Here is a 17,088-nt window from a genome sequence, read left to right as displayed (position 1 = left end):
TAGAATTAATAAGGGAACTTAGTAAAGTTGCCGGGCGTAAGATCAATATATAAAACCAATAGTCCATCTATATACCAGCAACAATTAATTGGAAAACTTTCAAAAGATATTTGTAATTGTATCAAAAACAAAAAAATACTTATAAATATAGTGAAAGATGTGCAAGAACTATACACATAAATCAACAAAAAATTTCAGAGAAATTATAAAGAAAATCTGAACAAATACAGGGATACAACATAGTCACAGAATGGCATACTACCAATTCTTCCCATTTAGTCTACAGAGTCAGGCCAATTCTTATTAAAATCCCAGCAGGAATTTTGTGGAAATTGAAAAGTCAATTCAAAAATTCTGAAAGCAAACAAAAGAACAAAGCTGGAGGACTTACATCATCAAGTGTGAGACTCATCATAATGTTAGAGTAATTAAGACATTATTGTATTGGCACAAGATATGACAAAAAAGAATGCAACAGAATAGTCTAGAAACAGACCTATGTACAAATAGACAAATGCAAGAGACTACAGAACCCAGAATCAGACTCATGCACAATGTAGTCGCCATATGTGTGACAAAGGAAATACTGCAATACAGCGGGAGAAAGATAGTCTTTTCAGTAAACCATCCTGGGTCAACTGGATACCATATGAGAAACGAACAATAAATCTTCCACGTTGGGTTCAGAACTAAGTATGAAAGACGAAAGAATACAGCTGCTACAGGAAAACAAGGATGTTCATGGCCTTAAAGGTCTTATATAGAACACAAAAAGCATTAACCACAAGGGACAAAAAGAAAAACAAAACCACAAAAACCCATATCCTGATTAACTGCACTATCTTAAAAATTTAGAACTTGTTTATCAAATGACACTATTATTCAAGGTGGGAAGTATATATATTTGCATACATGACATTTGACGACTCAAATCCCAAATATGCAACCCTATCGATCATTAAAAGATCAGACAGCTATATAAAAAGGGAAAGACTTATTCTTTACAAAAGAGAATATTAAAGAGATTAAAAATAAAGAAGATCCCCGATCATCTGGGTGGCTCAGTTGGTTGAACATCTGACTTTGGCTCAGGTAATGATCTCACAGTTTGTGAGTTTGTGTGATCCCTGTGTCAGGCTCTGTGCTGACAGTTCAAAGCCTAGAGCCTGCTTTAGATTCTGGTGTCTCCCTCTCTCTCTATGCCTCTCCCCTGCTCATGACCTGTCTCTCTCTCTTTCTCAAAAATAAATAAACATTAAAAAAATAGCAAAGATGATCAATTTCATCAGTCATAAGTTGAGATACAACCGGGTACTCCATATATCCTCTAGAGTGGCAGAAGAAATGTTTAAATGGCAATACTGGGGACCCTCAAATACTGCTGGTTGAGGAACAGATTAGGATAGCCACTTTGGAAAACTCCTTGGCAGTGTCTACTAAAGCCTTCATACTCATGAACATAGTACTCCTACCTATATACCCAAGAGAAATATATACATATATTCTCTAAAAGACCTATAGAAATGTTCAAAGCAGTACTATTCATAATAGCTCCAGGCTAGAAATCAAATGTTTAGCAACAGTAGAAAATAGAAATGGTAAGTTTACACAGTGAAATACTGTACATCAATGAGAATGAACCAACCACTGCTATACATGGATGAATGGCAAACATACTGCTGAAGGAAAGAAGCCAGATACAGAAGAGCACATACTGTATGATTCCACTTATATAAACTTTAAAAATAGGCCAAACAAAGCTATGGTCAGGGTAGTAGTTATCTTTAGAAAGAAAGAAATAGAGGGGATGGGAGATTTCTAACATGCTGGTAACATTCTATTTCTTTTAGAAGTGCTGGTTATACAATATTTACACTGCAAAAATGTGCTGAATTTTACACTTAAAATTTGTGTATTTTTCTGGGTATTCAAAAAATGTTTGCTTAAAAAGATCTGGCAGATGGTTTTCAAAAAAGATACTGTGGGTCACCAAAAATAACCAATTGCCGGCTTTCTTTGAATTGTGATATCTATTAAAGCCTCTCCTCAACTGTGATAATAATAACACATCATCTATATATAAGAGAGTATTTGTCTTCTTAATGTTTAGTGTTATAGGAGAACACTCATCTAATCAAGAGAGGAGTCAAACGCACCCAAGTTTTACCACACTGAAGACGAACTGAGTGAGGAGAGACTGGACCCACTGAAGATATGAGCACACAGAATCTGCTCTCATCAAGGCCCAGGTCACTTCAGGGTGGGCTAAATTAACCTGGCTGCATTGTCCTATGTTAAAAAAGGACAAAGTATAGTTAAAAAAAATTTTTTTTTAATGTTTTATTTATTCTTGACAGAGAGACAGAGACAGAGCACTAGCAGGGGGCAGCGGGTGGGGGGCGGGGGCGTTGGGGCAGAGAGAAAGGGAGACACAGAATCCGAAAGCAGGCTCCAGGCTATGAGCTGGCAGCACAGAGCCCAACACAGGGCTCAAACTCATGAACCATGAGACCATGACCTGAGCTGGAATTGGATGCTTAACTGAAAGGGAGACACAGAATCCGAAAGCAGGCTCCAGGCTATGAGCTGGCAGCACAGAGCCCAACACAGGGCTCAAACTCATGAACCATGAGACCATGACCTGAGCTGGAATTGGATGCTTAACTGAAAGGGAGACACAGAATCCGAAAGCAGGCTCCAGGCTATGAGCTGGCAGCACAGAGCCCAACACAGGGCTCAAACTCATGAACCATGAGACCATGACCTGAGCTGGAACTGGATGCTTAACTGACTGAGCCACCCAGGCGCCCCGGCAAAGTATGCTTTTAAACTCTATAAACCCGGGTTTCCTGCTTCTAGGCACGTCCCTTAGTGAAAACATATGTCCACCAAGAGCATATGAACTAAAAGACATCCACACAGTGGCATCTGGGTGGCTCAGTCAGTTAAGCGTCCAACTTCAGCTCAGGTCATGATCTCACAGTTTTTGGTTTGGGCCCTGCATCCAGATCCTTGCTGACAGTGTAGAGCCTGCTTGGGATTCTCTCGGTCTCCCTCTCTCTCTGCCCCTCCCCTATTCTCTCTCTCTCAAAATAAATAAACAAACTTAAAAAAAAAAAAAGACATCTACATAAACCTCTGTACCAGAATGTTCACAGCAGCCTTAGCCAAAGCCTGAAAACACCCAAATGTTCACCAGTGATGAATGATCAGTGCTATCTCCAGACGACAGAGTGCTAACTCAGTGATGGCAAAGAACTACTGACATCTGAAACAGCAAGGAGGAATCTCAAAGCTTCTTTGCTAAGTGACGGTCAGACACAGAGGAGAACATGCTGTAGAGTCCCATTTGCATAAAATCCTGGGAAGATAAACTCAGCATGGCAGAGGCAGATGACTGGTTGCCAGGGCCTAGGGATGGGGCAGGAGCAGGGGGCGGGGAGTTAACCGCAAAGAGGTCAGAGGGAACTCTTAGGTTAGGGATAACAGAAATGTCATTATTTGGAAGCAATTACACCAAATAATCGGCTAAAAGAAGAGAAAAGTGGCTACCTCTCCAGTGGGGAGAATAGGGAAAAGGGGTCACTGTTTTTTGTAATAAAAACTGTAGTTTCATTAAATGTGTGCATTACTGTGATAAAACTTACTACTAAAAATAAAGAACAGAATAAACTCCAATGAAGTCAAAAGACAGAAATACTGGGCAAAAAAAAAAAAAAAAAAAAAAAATCAATGAATAGATCAATATAAAATAGAAAGGACCAGCAGAGTCAAACATGTATTCATTAAAAAGTCTATTAAAGGGTCACCTGAGTGGCCCAGTCAGTTAGCTGTCCTACTCTTTGTTTCGGCTCAGGTTATGATCTCACGGTTTGTGGGATTCAAGCCCCACACTGGGCTCTGTGCTGACAGTGTGGAACCTGCTTGGGGTTATCTCTCCCCCTCTCTCTGTCCCTTCCCTGTTTGTTCTCTTTCTCTCTCTCTCTCAAAAATAAACATAAAAAAAAAGTCTGTTAAAAAGCAAACCTCTCACAAGACTTCAACAGAAAGAAAAAAAAAGATGAAAGTTGAATATTATTAGAAATTCATGCTTCCATTAAACCAAGTCCTTCCCTAATGGATCTAAGGGTAGAAAGATCATTTAAACACAACACAAAAAGCATGAAGATAAAGACCATTAAGGCAAAAGACTGATATATTTTACTTTGTTAATTAAGAACTTCTGTTAACAAAGAAAAAGATAAGCTATAAAGTGACACACTTATTTGATTCCTGAATAAATAGGACTTTTTACAAATGACTAAGAAAAAGATGAACTATAATAGAAAAATGGGCAAAGAATATGAATATGTAAGTCTCAGAGCACAAATTATCAACACACGAAAAGACATCCAATTTCACGAGTAAACAAGGAAATGGAAATAAACCACAGGGAGATACCAGTTTGCAGGAATGGGGCTAGGAGAATTTTTAAAAGTCTATCAGTTCCAAATTTTGGCAAGAAAGTAAAGTCACAAGAATTTGCCTGAACTGTGAGTATAATCTGGAACAACTAACTTAACGAGGAATTTGGAACAGTCTCGAAGAGCTGAAGAAGCATGTACCCTTAAGCCCACTACTTCTACACCTGTGCATACACCTTAAAAAGACTCCCAGTGAAGGCTCGTGTATATAAGGAAACATGTATAAGAACATTCAATCTGCATTATTCCAAACAGCAAAGTCTAGAAACAACCCACAGGTCTACCAGCAACAGAATGGATAAATTTAAGGTGTCATCATTGAAGGAATATCAAAGTGCAGAAGTACACATCTCAATAAGGGTTTAAAAAGACCAACTTGTGGAAACTGTACAATACACATATCAAACTTAAAAAATTTTTTTTGAATTAAAAAAAATTTTGAGAGAGAGCTACAAGTAGGGGAAGGGCAGAGAGAGACAGAGGATCTGAAGTGGGCTCCACGCTGTCAGCACAGAGCCCAACAAGGAGCTCGAACCCACGAACTGCGAGATCATGACCTGGGCCAAAGTCGGACACTCAACCAACTGAGCCACCCAGGTGTCCCCATATATCAGACTTTAAAGCACACAAAGCTAAATAACATTGCTCAGGGCTCCAGATAAATGTGGTAAAACCATGAAGAACAGCGCAGGAGCTGCTGGTGGAAAATTCAAGCTAGTGGCTCTCTCTGACATTGAAGGGAGAAGGGGCAATGACACAGGGCATATTGGACTTCCCATGTGCCCTTACGTTTTATTTCTTAAGTTGGACAGTGGGATATGGGTGTCATTTCTTTTTTCTTCAAACTTTAAAAAATACCACATATTCTCTTTTGTGTATATAATGTACAGTAAGCAAAATATGCTTATTTTATTTTATTTTTTTAGTATATTTATTTATTTTGAGAAAGAGAAACAGAGAATGAGGCAGGGAGGGACAGAGAGAGAGAGAAGGAGAGTGAGAATCCCAAGCAGGCTCCATGCTGTCAGCACAGAGCCCTACTTGGGGCTCCATCTCACGAACTGCAAGATCATGACCTGAGCTGAAACCAAGAGTCAGATGCTTAACTGACTGAGCCACCCAGGTGCTCCAAAATATGTTTATTTTAAGTAAAACAAGGAAATAATAACAAGTGTAGAAATAAAATAACAACCTGTAAGAGTAATAAGTAAGGGCTGGTTCCCTGAAAAAAAAATTCCAACAAATTTAATAGGGAAAAAAGAAGCAGATAAAATTGGAAACATGCAAGAGGACATCGTATAAAGTGTTAAAATTATAGATGAATCCTATGGCCAATTGTAAACAAATACGCTTCATGGCTAAAAAAAAGACAGTTTAAAACTAACTGGTAAAAATGTACAACTGATGTAACAGAAAGAAATCTAAACAGATTAACAAATACAAACTGTAGGAAGTTATTAACACATTACCCAAATTAAGGGATCAGGTAGTTTTATTTAGACTTACTGAGTAAACAATTTCTGGGTAACTGAAGCTATTTTGGAGAAGGGGAAAAAAGTTTGAGAGCCAGATGGCTTGCCAGGAGATGGCAACATTAAATCTGTCCAAATGAACTAACCACACTGAGGCTTGGTTTTCTGTAAGTGCAGTTAATCATACTTCCCTCACAGGTTGTGAGGACTGAATGGGGCAGTTCATATAAATTCCCTCAGAAAACACCCAGCACAGTGATGGTCCCAGCTGCTCAAATGCCAGCTCTCTTCTCCCTCCACTAGCTCATGGCCCAGAGGGGATAAAATCTATCAGAAGCATTACAACTGAAAAGTGTCTGTTCTAAACCAATGGTAATTGGTGCAGAAATGGACAAGTTCTAGATCCAATTCCTACAAAATGAGAGATGAACCTAATACCACTGTTTCATATGGTTTCTGAAGTCATAGTCATTATCAAGAGAAACAGAAATAAGAAAAACCCAAATTAAAAATGATCTAATGAACACTTTAAGAATAATAATCAGAGAGTCAAAGGAGGGCAATAAATACTTGGAAAGGACTACCACCTCTTGGTAGCAGCAATTTCTGGTTAAAGAACAAAAGAGAAGATGGTTCTATTCAAAAGTAAAAATATGTCTTCAATAGATAATGAGAGGAACAGCTATAAAACTTTATTGGGAAACATAAAATAACACTTCTTTCCATGTCTGACTGGCTAGCCACTGGTCATCCCCCATGAATCGGCTCCAGGTTTGGGATGTCCAGGCAATTCAGAAACACAAGGTGCTAGACCCAGAGGGTTGGGAAAGGCACCTGGGAGGGCCTGAACCATGACCACCTGGTTTTTCATATCATTACCCACACCTGACTTCTAGGCATGAAACTCCTTCATATTCCTAATCCCCTCTCACCCCTAGCAAGTACAATAAAGAACTAGTTGTAACGATGAATAAAGAATGGATGATGTTGTTAGGTCAGAGTGGTGGGACAGTGGATGAATTTCTTTTAAATCCCCACCCCCTTTTATTTTGCTAGAACACTGCTTATACAATACAGAATGAAATATTAAAAATCCCTTAGCTTGGTTATAACATAACATACAAATTCAGAATGCTACTGGAGTAACTTAGAAGATGGTTTTTTTTTTAGACAACTGAGTTTTAGAGCTAAGACATTTAAATTCTATAATAGACTGGGTCCTAGACATTTCAGGTGTAGTTATTTAGTGTAGGCTATAAATCCCTGCATTTTTTGCTGGGTGAAAAATCAGTGACAAAGTCTTAAAAAAAATATTTTCCAAGGGCACCTGGGTGGCTCAGTTAAGCATCTCAACTTCAGCTCAGGTCATGATCTTATGGTTGGTGGGATCGAGCCCTGTGTCAGGCTCTGCGCTGGCAGTATGGAGCCTGCTTGGGATTCTGTCTCCCTCTCTCTCTCTGCCCCTCCCCAACTTGCACTGTCTCTGTCTCTCTGAAAATAAACTTAAAAAAATTTATTTTTATTACTTAAGTTTATTTGAGAGAAAGACAGACCGCGAGTGGGGGAAGGACAGAGAGAGAGGGAGACACAGAATCCCAAGCAGGCTCCAGAATCTGAGCTGTCAGCACAGAGCCCGACGCAGGGCCTGAACTCACGAACCGCGAGATCATGACCTGAGCCGAAGTCGGACGCTTAACCGCCTGAGCCACCCAGGCACCCCCCAAAAAACAAAATAAAAATAAAAATAAAAATAATAAAAATAAAATAAGAACATTTTCCAGCCTATAAAATGCTAGCTAAAAGTGAAATGTCGTAACGTCTTGGATAAGGCAATATGCTCTCTAGAATATTCAGGAGCAAGGAGAGGCACCCCTGTTCCTGCTCTTAAGCTACCAGACCTAAAGGGCTCCTTAAGACAAGCAGAAACCACTTAATTGTCATGTTCTCTGTATCCAAAGGCTACAAGTCTATGCCACCTATTAAGTGCCAAGAGAGTGATATAAGCCTGGCTTCACTCTCATGGTGCTTACGACCCAGTGTGGTGCTGGCAAAAGGCAGAGAATAATTAAACACTGGCTGAATATATGTGCACATGGGTGCACAGATATGAAGGCGGTGGAAGAAGTGTGCAATGGTTAGCTAGAAGAGCTGCCTCAGAAGGCAGGTGGTTAACTGGCCCATATGACCAGAAGATGCCCTGCTGCGTGTAACCGTCACTGGAGAAACGTCGGTGAGCAGACTTCACCATTCGATGCTAAACGAGACAAAAGGACACGTGAGTGTGGCATGCGGGGAGCTTCCCAGATTACAATGGACACTTTTTCCAAACTGGAGGCTATTGTACTATGCCAAATAGGGAGAGAAGAAAACTCACAGATGGGAGGGTCCATGTGCCCACAGGGCAACAAGATGCTGAGGTGAACAAGAAGGGAAAAGATGTTGCTTCTCAGTCCATAGGCCTGGAATATTTGCTGAGTTCCTCCTGAAGCCCCCCACGTGCATGGTTCTTACCAAGACAGAAGCCTGCCGAGGTGTCCTCCAGCATCCACTCTTCTCCTTTTCCCAGCTGGGACAACACATCTGGTTGGGGTCCTAAGAGTCCTGTTTTTGAGGGGAAAAAGAGACCACATCTGTTCATACCAGCGATAATATCATTGCAAGGAGATCTGGTCCTGGGGACTTCCTGGAAAAGGTGACCCAATAGGAAGGCCAGGGGACAGATGAATTCCCAGGAGGAAGAAAAGATGGCTGGGGCCCAACACAATCTGGTCCCACATCCTTCTCCCTGTTGAAAGGGAGAGAGGATTCAACCTAGTCACCTTTGAAGCATCTGCACTTAGACTCCAACAAAACAGTCATGTACCTGGGACACCAGGGGTAGGCATGCAGTGCCCTGAAGACAACATCCTCAATCAGCCCACTCCCAGTCCAGTGTTCTGGATGGAACCAGTTTAAGAGTTTATAAGGGTCCGCAAGAGATCCCTAAATGTGAAGATAAGCCTTCGGAGGCCCCTGCTTACCCAGCGAGACCAGGTTGCTGTAGTTCTCCAGCATCACATCCCTGTACAGGGCCCTCTGAGTGGGGCTCAGCTGTGCCCACTCGTCCTGGGTGAAGAGCACGACCACGTCCTTGAAGGTCACTGATTCCTGTAACAGCAAACCCATCCCTGGTGACCTGCGGCTACCCCTCCCATGGCTCTCTGAGAAATGCTGAGCCTGGCAGGCCCCAGGAGCTGGCTGAGGTCTGCAGGACCGTTAGCATAGAGCAGGCTGGGGCTCTGTGACAACATGAGCATTTCCTCAGGGGCTCCTAGGGGCTGGGCTTTTACCAGACTTTGTTTCCTGCTTTGCAGAAACGTGTACTGTGAAGAAGATATACTTCTATGCTTCCTCAGCACTGAGACTTCAGACCTGCTGTTCCCTTTTTTTTTTAAAATAAAGTTCTAAAGTTTATTTTTGTGAGAGTGAGAGTACACGCACAAGCAGGGGGAGGGGCAGAGAGAGAGAGAAAGAGCACAAGCAGGGCAGGGGAGGAGGGAGGGGGGGAGAGGGAAAGAGAGGGGGAGAAGAGAGAGAGAGAGAGAGAGAGAGAGAGAGAGAACCGAAGCAGGCTCCAGGCTCCAAGCCATAGGTGCAGAGCCCAATGTGGGGCTCAAGCTCACAAATCGTGAGATCATGACCTGAGCTGAAGTCAGGACACTCAGCTGACTGAACCACCCAGGCACCCTCTTGCTGTCCTTTTTGACATGAACATTTTCTCCCATCTCCCTCAATTTGCCCAGCCCTGCCTCCACCCCTACCCCACGACCAAATCCTATTCAGGCTCAGCCTCCACATTACTTCCTGGGCATGGCCTTCTTCAACCCCTTTATCACTGGTGCAGGCACAGCAAAGCACTGTCCTGCTTTATTGTGAGTTTTCATTTACTTTCGGCTTCCCCCACTGGACTGTTCGCTCCGAGCAGCTATGGACAATTTCCACATCTCTCTTGTCTTCCTGGCATGTCTTCTAGAACACAGCCCATGTACCCAGCCCCTATTATACGTTGCTTAGCCAACACCTGCTTGTCTTCAGCTGCTCACCCCCAGGCACATACACGGTTCCCATAGAAACATGCATTCTGGACAAGGTGACCCTGTCCCCTCTGATCACAAAGGGTGCCTTCCTTAGAAACTGTTGGCTGAGAAGCCAAGAGAGCTGGTGTGCACTGAGAAAGAGTTACACAGAAGCCCTGAGAAGAAAGCCAAGGGTCCCAGAGAAAGGACTTTTTGATTATTGTAGACCCTACCTCCATAGCCTAATAAGTCCAGTCGTTTCCTTGCATGTGGAGAAATACTTGGGAGAAATCCCAGTATCCTTCCAGTACAGGCCTGCTTTTGCTTAAGGTAGTCTGACTTCGGTTTTCATTACCTGTACCCAGAGCTTTGCACACCTGTTGGATTGAACCCATGAACCAACTTGTCAGGGACCACTGTGTACTTTTTCATCACTGTCATAATAACATAATACCCAGCACATTTTACATTCCTAATACAGGTCTACTGAATGACAACCAAAGTAAGGCAGCCTATAAATACGAAATAAATTGTGTGACACCAACAATGCATTTGAGGAAAGGGTCAGGGAAGGGAATTATCACAGTGGATTGGCACCACAGAGATAGGCTTCAAGAAAAAAGTGGTACCAGAGATGGGTGCTAAGGGACAGGTCAAACCGGAAGGAGCAGGGTGAACAGCCAGTGAGCCATGACGGGACTGAACACAGCACCTTCAACCAGCTGCTCACCTCTTCCAGTGTTTTCTGCCAAGGATTCCAGCTCTGGACAGCCTTAAACACGTGAGGGAATTAGAATGATTTTACCATAGTCAACAGATTTTATAAATTCAAATGAAGGTTATCTCCTTCAAAGTGGTAGAGTCCATATCCTTGTTCTAAGAAGGCTGGCCCTGCTCTAAGTGTTTTCATAACTTACTGAAATTGAAAATGTATCTTTTGAATGACTTCATAAAAAATGTATGTCATTAAAAAAGAAAAGAGTAAGTCCCTTCCCCGAGAAAGTGTTCTAATTTCTCTCTTCACTCAACTCCTGTGTTAGGTACTACCTTTAAAACCACTTTGGACACCGGGGAGCCTGGGTGGCTCAGTGGGTTAAGTGTCTGACTCTTGGTTTTGGCTCACGTGATGATTTCACAGTTTGTGGGTTCGAGCCCCACATCTGGCTCTGCACTGACAGTGTGGAGCCTATTTGGGATTTCTCTCCCTCTCTCTCTGCCCCTCCCTGGCTTGCTCTCTCTCAAAAAATAAATAAACATAAAAAAAAAAAATCCATTTGGACCCCTACTCTTCCTTGCTAGTGGAAAGAGTACAGATGACAGGGTGTGTCATTAATGTGAACTTGAACAAGTGACTTAGCTCCCTCACCCATTTGGATGAGCCCAACATGGGGGCCAGGGAAAAAAGGGCAACAGGGTCAGGCCTTCATCTGAGACTGGATTAAGAGAAAAGGTCCTGGTCAGGGTAAAAAAAACAAACAAACCAACAACAAAAAACAAGCCCATACTCTTCAAACCTCTACATTAAAAACTTTTAAGGGGTGCCTGGGTGGCTCAGTCGGTTGAGCGTCTGACTTCAGCTTAGGTCATGATCTCAGAGTTCGTGAGTTCGAGCCCCACGGCGGGCTCTGTGCTGACAGCTCAGAGCCTGGAGCCTGCTTCACATTCTGTGTCTCCCTCTCTCTCTGCCCCTTCCCTGCTCATGCTCTGTCTCTCTCTGTCTCAAAAATAAATAAACATTTAAAAAAAAATTAAAGGGCGCCTGGGTGGCGCAGTCGGTTAAGCGTCCGACTTCAGCCAGGTCACGATCTCGCGGTCCGTGAGTTCGAGCCCCGCGTCGGGCTCTGGGCTGATGGCTCGGAGCCTGGAGCCTGTTTCCGATTCTGTGTCTCCCTCTCTCTCTGCCCCTCCCCCATTCATGCTCTGTCTCTCTCTGTCCCAAAAAATAAATAAAAAACGTTGAAAAAAAAATTTAAAAAAAAAAAATTAAAAAAAAAACTTTTAAGGCAATTCAGGGGGGGAACCCCAGAGCAACTCCCCACTCACCTGGACCATGGTTGGCAGGCGCCTGACAGCCATTCCTTCTCTGATAAGCCCTTTTAGGGACTGGCAGAGTGGGACTTAAGCGAGAAATTTCTACACACCTGTTATGAGGAAAACTGGGTTAAAAGAGATCACACCGCAGTCCTGAGTGAGGCTGGGAGCATTCACATCCTAGGAATTCCGTTACCCTGAAGCAGTAGATTCTTAGTCTCTATTAGCTCCCAATTCTCTCCTTCTGAGGATACTTCTGCTGGCCTCTGCTGCAAAGGGAATCCCTTCCCATGCAGCCATTACCCGCCCCGACGCCTTCCGTCAGCATCTGGATCAAATCCTCCACATTTTCCCTCCCATATCTTAAATACATTGGCTGTTCCCTGCAGAAAGCACCCGTCACCCTCCAGATTTCAATCTTTCTACCCACCCTCTGGCCCTCGCCCTGAGAGGTCTCAACAGAAGTTTCTCTCCTGTCCGGAAGGTTGCCTAATCCTGGGAGGGGAGTGAAGGATTGCCGCAAAAGGCAAGGAAAGAAGGCTGGATCTTCATTGTCAAGGCCTCTCAGGCCAAGTCCTTCTCTCTGACCTCAGGCCTCTCCCCTTCAGGGACCCAGTCTGGGTGACAAAGAGCCAAAGGTGGGCGAGAAGCAGTGTATTTGTGTGGCTGGGTGGGGGGATGGGGGGTGGGTAGGCGGCTAGGAATCTCTTTCATACAACCCACCCTCCGCCTCCCAAGGAGCCGCTGCTGCGGCTGCCCCGGTCTCGGAGAGTTCGCAGACAGGGCTCCGAAACACCCTGGGGACATCCACCCCTGCAGGTAGAATGGGCTTCCTGGAGTCGGCTCCGAGACCCACGCAGAGGCCCTAACTGCATCCTCCTGTACATGTACTTGCAGACTCGGACGCTAAAACCAAGAGCCCACACCTGGCCATCCTCCCTTTTCCTGTTAGGATCAAACCTCAGCCTTACGTCCCGGTAAGTTTAGGGCATCAGATCGGCGTCCTCCAGAAGGGACTACGACCCGTACCTACTCGGCCTTCCCTCCGCCCTTTCCCCCCGGCCCCGAACACCGCCATCTCCCTCTCCCCACCCGCCCCCAGCCGCGCCCGCTCTCCGACGCGGCTTTGGCCACCGTGCCTGGTCACCACCGGATTGCCCTTTGAAGAGCCACTGCCCGTGGCGAGAAACCGCAACCGCCACATCGCAGGCGGAACACAATGAGCTGGAGTTGGCAGCCCGGGTCGGAACTGCGCTTGCGCGTTGCCCGGGGAGCTGCGGAGCCGAACACCCGCAAGTCAGAGGGCTGCTTGCTGCCTTCTGGCTTCCCAGACTCCACTTCCCAGAGGGCGAAGCGGCGGCCAGCGCAGAAACTGATATTGCGCGCTTGCGCAGACACGGCCTCGCCCTTCAACACCACGACTGGCAGCTTTCAGTGCTGAAACTACATTTCCCAGGGGCCACGGCGGAGGGCGTCACGGTTCCTTAGCGCAGCTATTCCCTGTGCGCTACCCTGTCCGTGCGACTTTGGTTCTGTTCTAGTCAGCGTCCGCTTCATCTCTGAACGCTCTGGAACGTAAAGACAGCGAGAAGTTGACGACGGGCTAAAGTAGGTCGGTCGCGGGGAGCGGGTCGGGGACGGTCCCCAAGGATGGAGTAGGAGGTGAGGAGCCGCAAAGTCGTCCTCCTGGAGGAGGACCGCGCGGAGACGACTTGAGGAAGCGGCGGGACTGCGCCCCGGGGACCGGGCCGGGGCGCGGTAGGGGCGGCAGGCGGGATGCGGGGCCAGCTGCCTTGGACGGTGGTTGGGACCCGGGCGGTAGCGCGGGAGAAACGCCGAGGAGGTAGAGCCGACCTGGGTGTCAGCGACTCGTCGGGGAAGGAAGGAGCCAGAGGCCGAAGAGACGGTGTCGGACGCCGGGGTGGGGGTTATGTCTGTGGGGGCGGGCAGGGATGAGGTGATGGATAGAAAATCCCATTGCAGATATTTCGTTGCCTTTGAATACGCTTTTCCACTGAGCTTGGGATGGAAAGAGGAGGTTTTAACGTTGTCGGTGGTGAATTAAACGGCGCCAAAAATGTGACCTGGGGTTTGTCATTTGGGAAACTGTCGGCCACCTCTTAGGAAGCAGTGTCAGTGACTTGTGTGACACCACAGGATCTTGTTTGGGGCTTTATGGAAGGTTCCATCCTCTTGACACTTCTGGAGCACTTGTGCGTCAGGCACTGCTCTAGGGGCTGGGGAAAGAGCAGCGAAAACCTGCACTTAACGCAGGTTGGAGTCGAGAGGAAGTAGTCAAAAAAAACAGAAAAATACTTACCAGGTAGCGACGACGCAGTGAACCTGTGACAGTGGGGTGGGGACTGGGATTATTTTAAGTAGTGTCTTGGGAAATTCTCTTTGAGGAAGTAACATTTGAGCAGAGATGTGAATACCGCGAGAGAGGAAACCATGTGACTATCTGGGGAAGAGCCGTCCAAGGGGGAGGGGACAGCGATGTCCAGAGACAGAAGTGTGCTTGGTGGGCCTGAGGCTTTGCAAGGCTAACGGGACTGGAGAGGGCGTAGAGTGAACAAGGGAGAGTTGGAGAGGTAGTTTGAAGGGTACTAGAGACCTTGAAGTCCATCCAAGATCTTTGGATTTGTTCTATGTGTGATGGGAAGCCATTGAAGGAGTCTGTGCAAGAGTGATGTGGCTGAGCACATTTTGAAAGAATCTCTGGTCAGCTGTAGGGAGAAGAGACTGTGGTGAGGCTAGAACGCAAATACAGGGAAACTAGTTAGGAGGCTGTTACAACTGACCCAGGGAGGGACAGCCTCCCACAGTTATATAACCTTTCTACAAGGCATTTGTTTTGAGTCTAGTGATTCTAAGATAATTTTCTCGATGCCATGCTAAGGAGTCTGAATGTTATTTTGTTTTCAGGTATATGAGGATGATAATCATAGATTTATTGAGAACTATGTTCTCAATATGTTGGGCACTTTACATCAGTATCTAATGTAATCCAAAGCTATGGAGTTTGCACTGCTAGCAAATAAGTGAAGCATGGAGATGTTAAGTGTCTTGCCCAAGCTCTCATGCCCAGTAAGTGGAACCGGGAGTCCTGCCCCTGATGATAGAGGAGAGGTCCAAAGGCTGTCCTCCTTACTGGCTGCCCAGCATGACTGAGGGCCTGAGACTTCCAAAACTCCTGAAAAAGTAGCGAGACCTCCATTTGGCTGACCCATTTCTCCAGCTGCTTCCTCTAAAAGTTAATATTTTACCACGTTTTGAACTAGTGCATCCATCTTAGGCTTCAATACACTTCATTCTTCCTCTCCCCCTTGTCCCGTGCCTCCTTCTGACCCTTTGTTTTGCTGCTGTCTTTATCATCTTCATCTATTTTCTACTCATCTCTTCTCTGCCTCCTTTAGAAAAAGAAATAAGTGAAGGGAAAAGGAGGAAACGAAGTGTAAGGGACAAATATTAAAGATCTGAGTTTCAGAGGATACAGGTTAGTGTTTCAGTCCCCCTTTGTCTTTGTTCTAAGAGTTAGACTGTAGAGGTCACATAGCCCAAAAAGACTGAACTGCCCAAGGATTCAGCATCCATAGCGAACCTCCTCCATTGTCACCCACAAACATCTTCTGCACCCATCATTTCTTGATTCCCACCTCTCCCAGTGAAAAGTTTCCTTCCTTCTGAAAAAGGTTGAAAAACATTTCTATAGCTTCTACCTCTGCCCCAATCTTGTTTTCCCACTTTGAGCTGCCCATCCCCTCCTTTCTGCACCTTTGACTCTCCCATACCTCTTCTTTTCAGTGATCATGTAAACCCACTCTTGGCAGACTATTCATTGGCTAAATCAACACTTTTCTCCAACCTCCTTTTCTTTGCCTACCTCCACTTTGGAGGCTGGAAGAGTATTTTCTCAGCCTCCTTTGCGACTGGCCTCCATATAACACAGCTGTGGTCAATGAAATGTAAGCCGAAGTCTGCTGAGGGGCTTCTGGGAAAACCTGACAAAAGGCACAGATGTTGCTGGTGCTTCCCATACCCTTTCTTCCTGCCTTAAATGCAGATGTTTTACTTGAAGCAGAACAGCCATCATATAACCCTGATGGAAAAGCCATGAAACTCAAGGCATTGAATTAATTTTGTCTTTGAAACAATGCCAGCCTACTTCCAGATTTGTTATGTGAGGAAAAAAAATCCCTGTTTGCCTGTAAGGATTGTTAACTGGGCTTTCTAGTATTTGTAGCCAAAAAGCTCTTCTGATAGATATACTCTCTCAACCCAATCTCCCTCTAGTTATCTTTCTAAATGTCTTTCTCAGTCAAGATACTAAGTCCTTTTCACTCTCCAGCCTACTAATATTTAACAGGTTATCAATAACCAAAGCCAAAGGTCGTTTTCTATTTTTATCTTACTTTAACCCCCCAAAGCATTTGAAAATATTAACTATTCTTACCCTACACAAAATTCTTTTACTTCTGTGCCACCATCTTCTAATTTTTCCTTCTGTTTTTCATTTTTCTTTTGGCTGTTGTTTCCTCTTAGCTCCTACTGGTTCTACTTCCTCCACTTACCCCGTTTGATGACAGTATGCTCAGAGTATCCTTCATCACCACCCTGCTAGTTATTTTAGTCTGTCAGGATCTTCACTTGGATACCTACAGATTGTTTAAAATCCCCTAGACTGAACTTATCACTGACCCACAGAATCAGTCAACTTTATGTGTTCTTAATTATGGCACTACATCCACCCAAATAAATTCAAGTTCCTACATTCCATCAATTACCACATTATCCAGATTCTGCCTCCTTATTGCTTGAATTCTTCCTTTCCTCTCCTCCACTGCCAATTTCTTAGTTTAGCCCTTGAAAAGCAAAGACCATACCTTCCCCAGTCTGATTTTCTGATCATGTCTATCACATATCTAGCACTTATTGTGTATGAAATAAATGAAATTGTCCTAACTGCTGTCATCACTGTAGATCTATAAAACCTATGACTGTTCTGAATATGTTTTGAGTTGTAAAGATTTCATTACTATGTCAAATTTTCATGTCTATTAGTGTTTA

The 17,088-nt window shown here is 44.6% G+C and overlaps 1 protein-coding gene across 1 annotated transcript in view; it reads right to left on the bottom strand.

Annotated features, from left to right (window-relative positions):
* ZNF454 (zinc finger protein 454) overlaps window positions 1–17,072 on the bottom strand; it is a 29,434-nt gene extending 12,362 nt beyond the window's left edge. Inside the window, exons 1-4 of the mRNA XM_058739176.1 lie at window positions 13,161–17,072; window positions 12,034–12,131; window positions 8,956–9,082; window positions 8,447–8,536 (exon numbers count right to left, since the gene is read on the bottom strand). Coding sequence (XP_058595159.1) covers window positions 8,447–8,536; window positions 8,956–9,082; window positions 12,034–12,066 — 250 coding nt within the window. The 5' untranslated portion in view covers window positions 12,067–12,131; window positions 13,161–17,072. The remainder of the gene's footprint in view (window positions 1–8,446; window positions 8,537–8,955; window positions 9,083–12,033; window positions 12,132–13,160) is intronic.
* Window positions 17,073–17,088: the final 16 nt, after the last annotated feature.

Source organism: Neofelis nebulosa, chromosome 1 (assembly GCF_028018385.1).
Source record: "Neofelis nebulosa isolate mNeoNeb1 chromosome 1, mNeoNeb1.pri, whole genome shotgun sequence".
NCBI classification, from domain to species: domain Eukaryota; kingdom Metazoa; phylum Chordata; class Mammalia; order Carnivora; family Felidae; genus Neofelis; species Neofelis nebulosa.
Note: the sequence above shows the minus strand (reverse complement) of the source record. Positions and strands in the feature narration are given on the sequence as shown.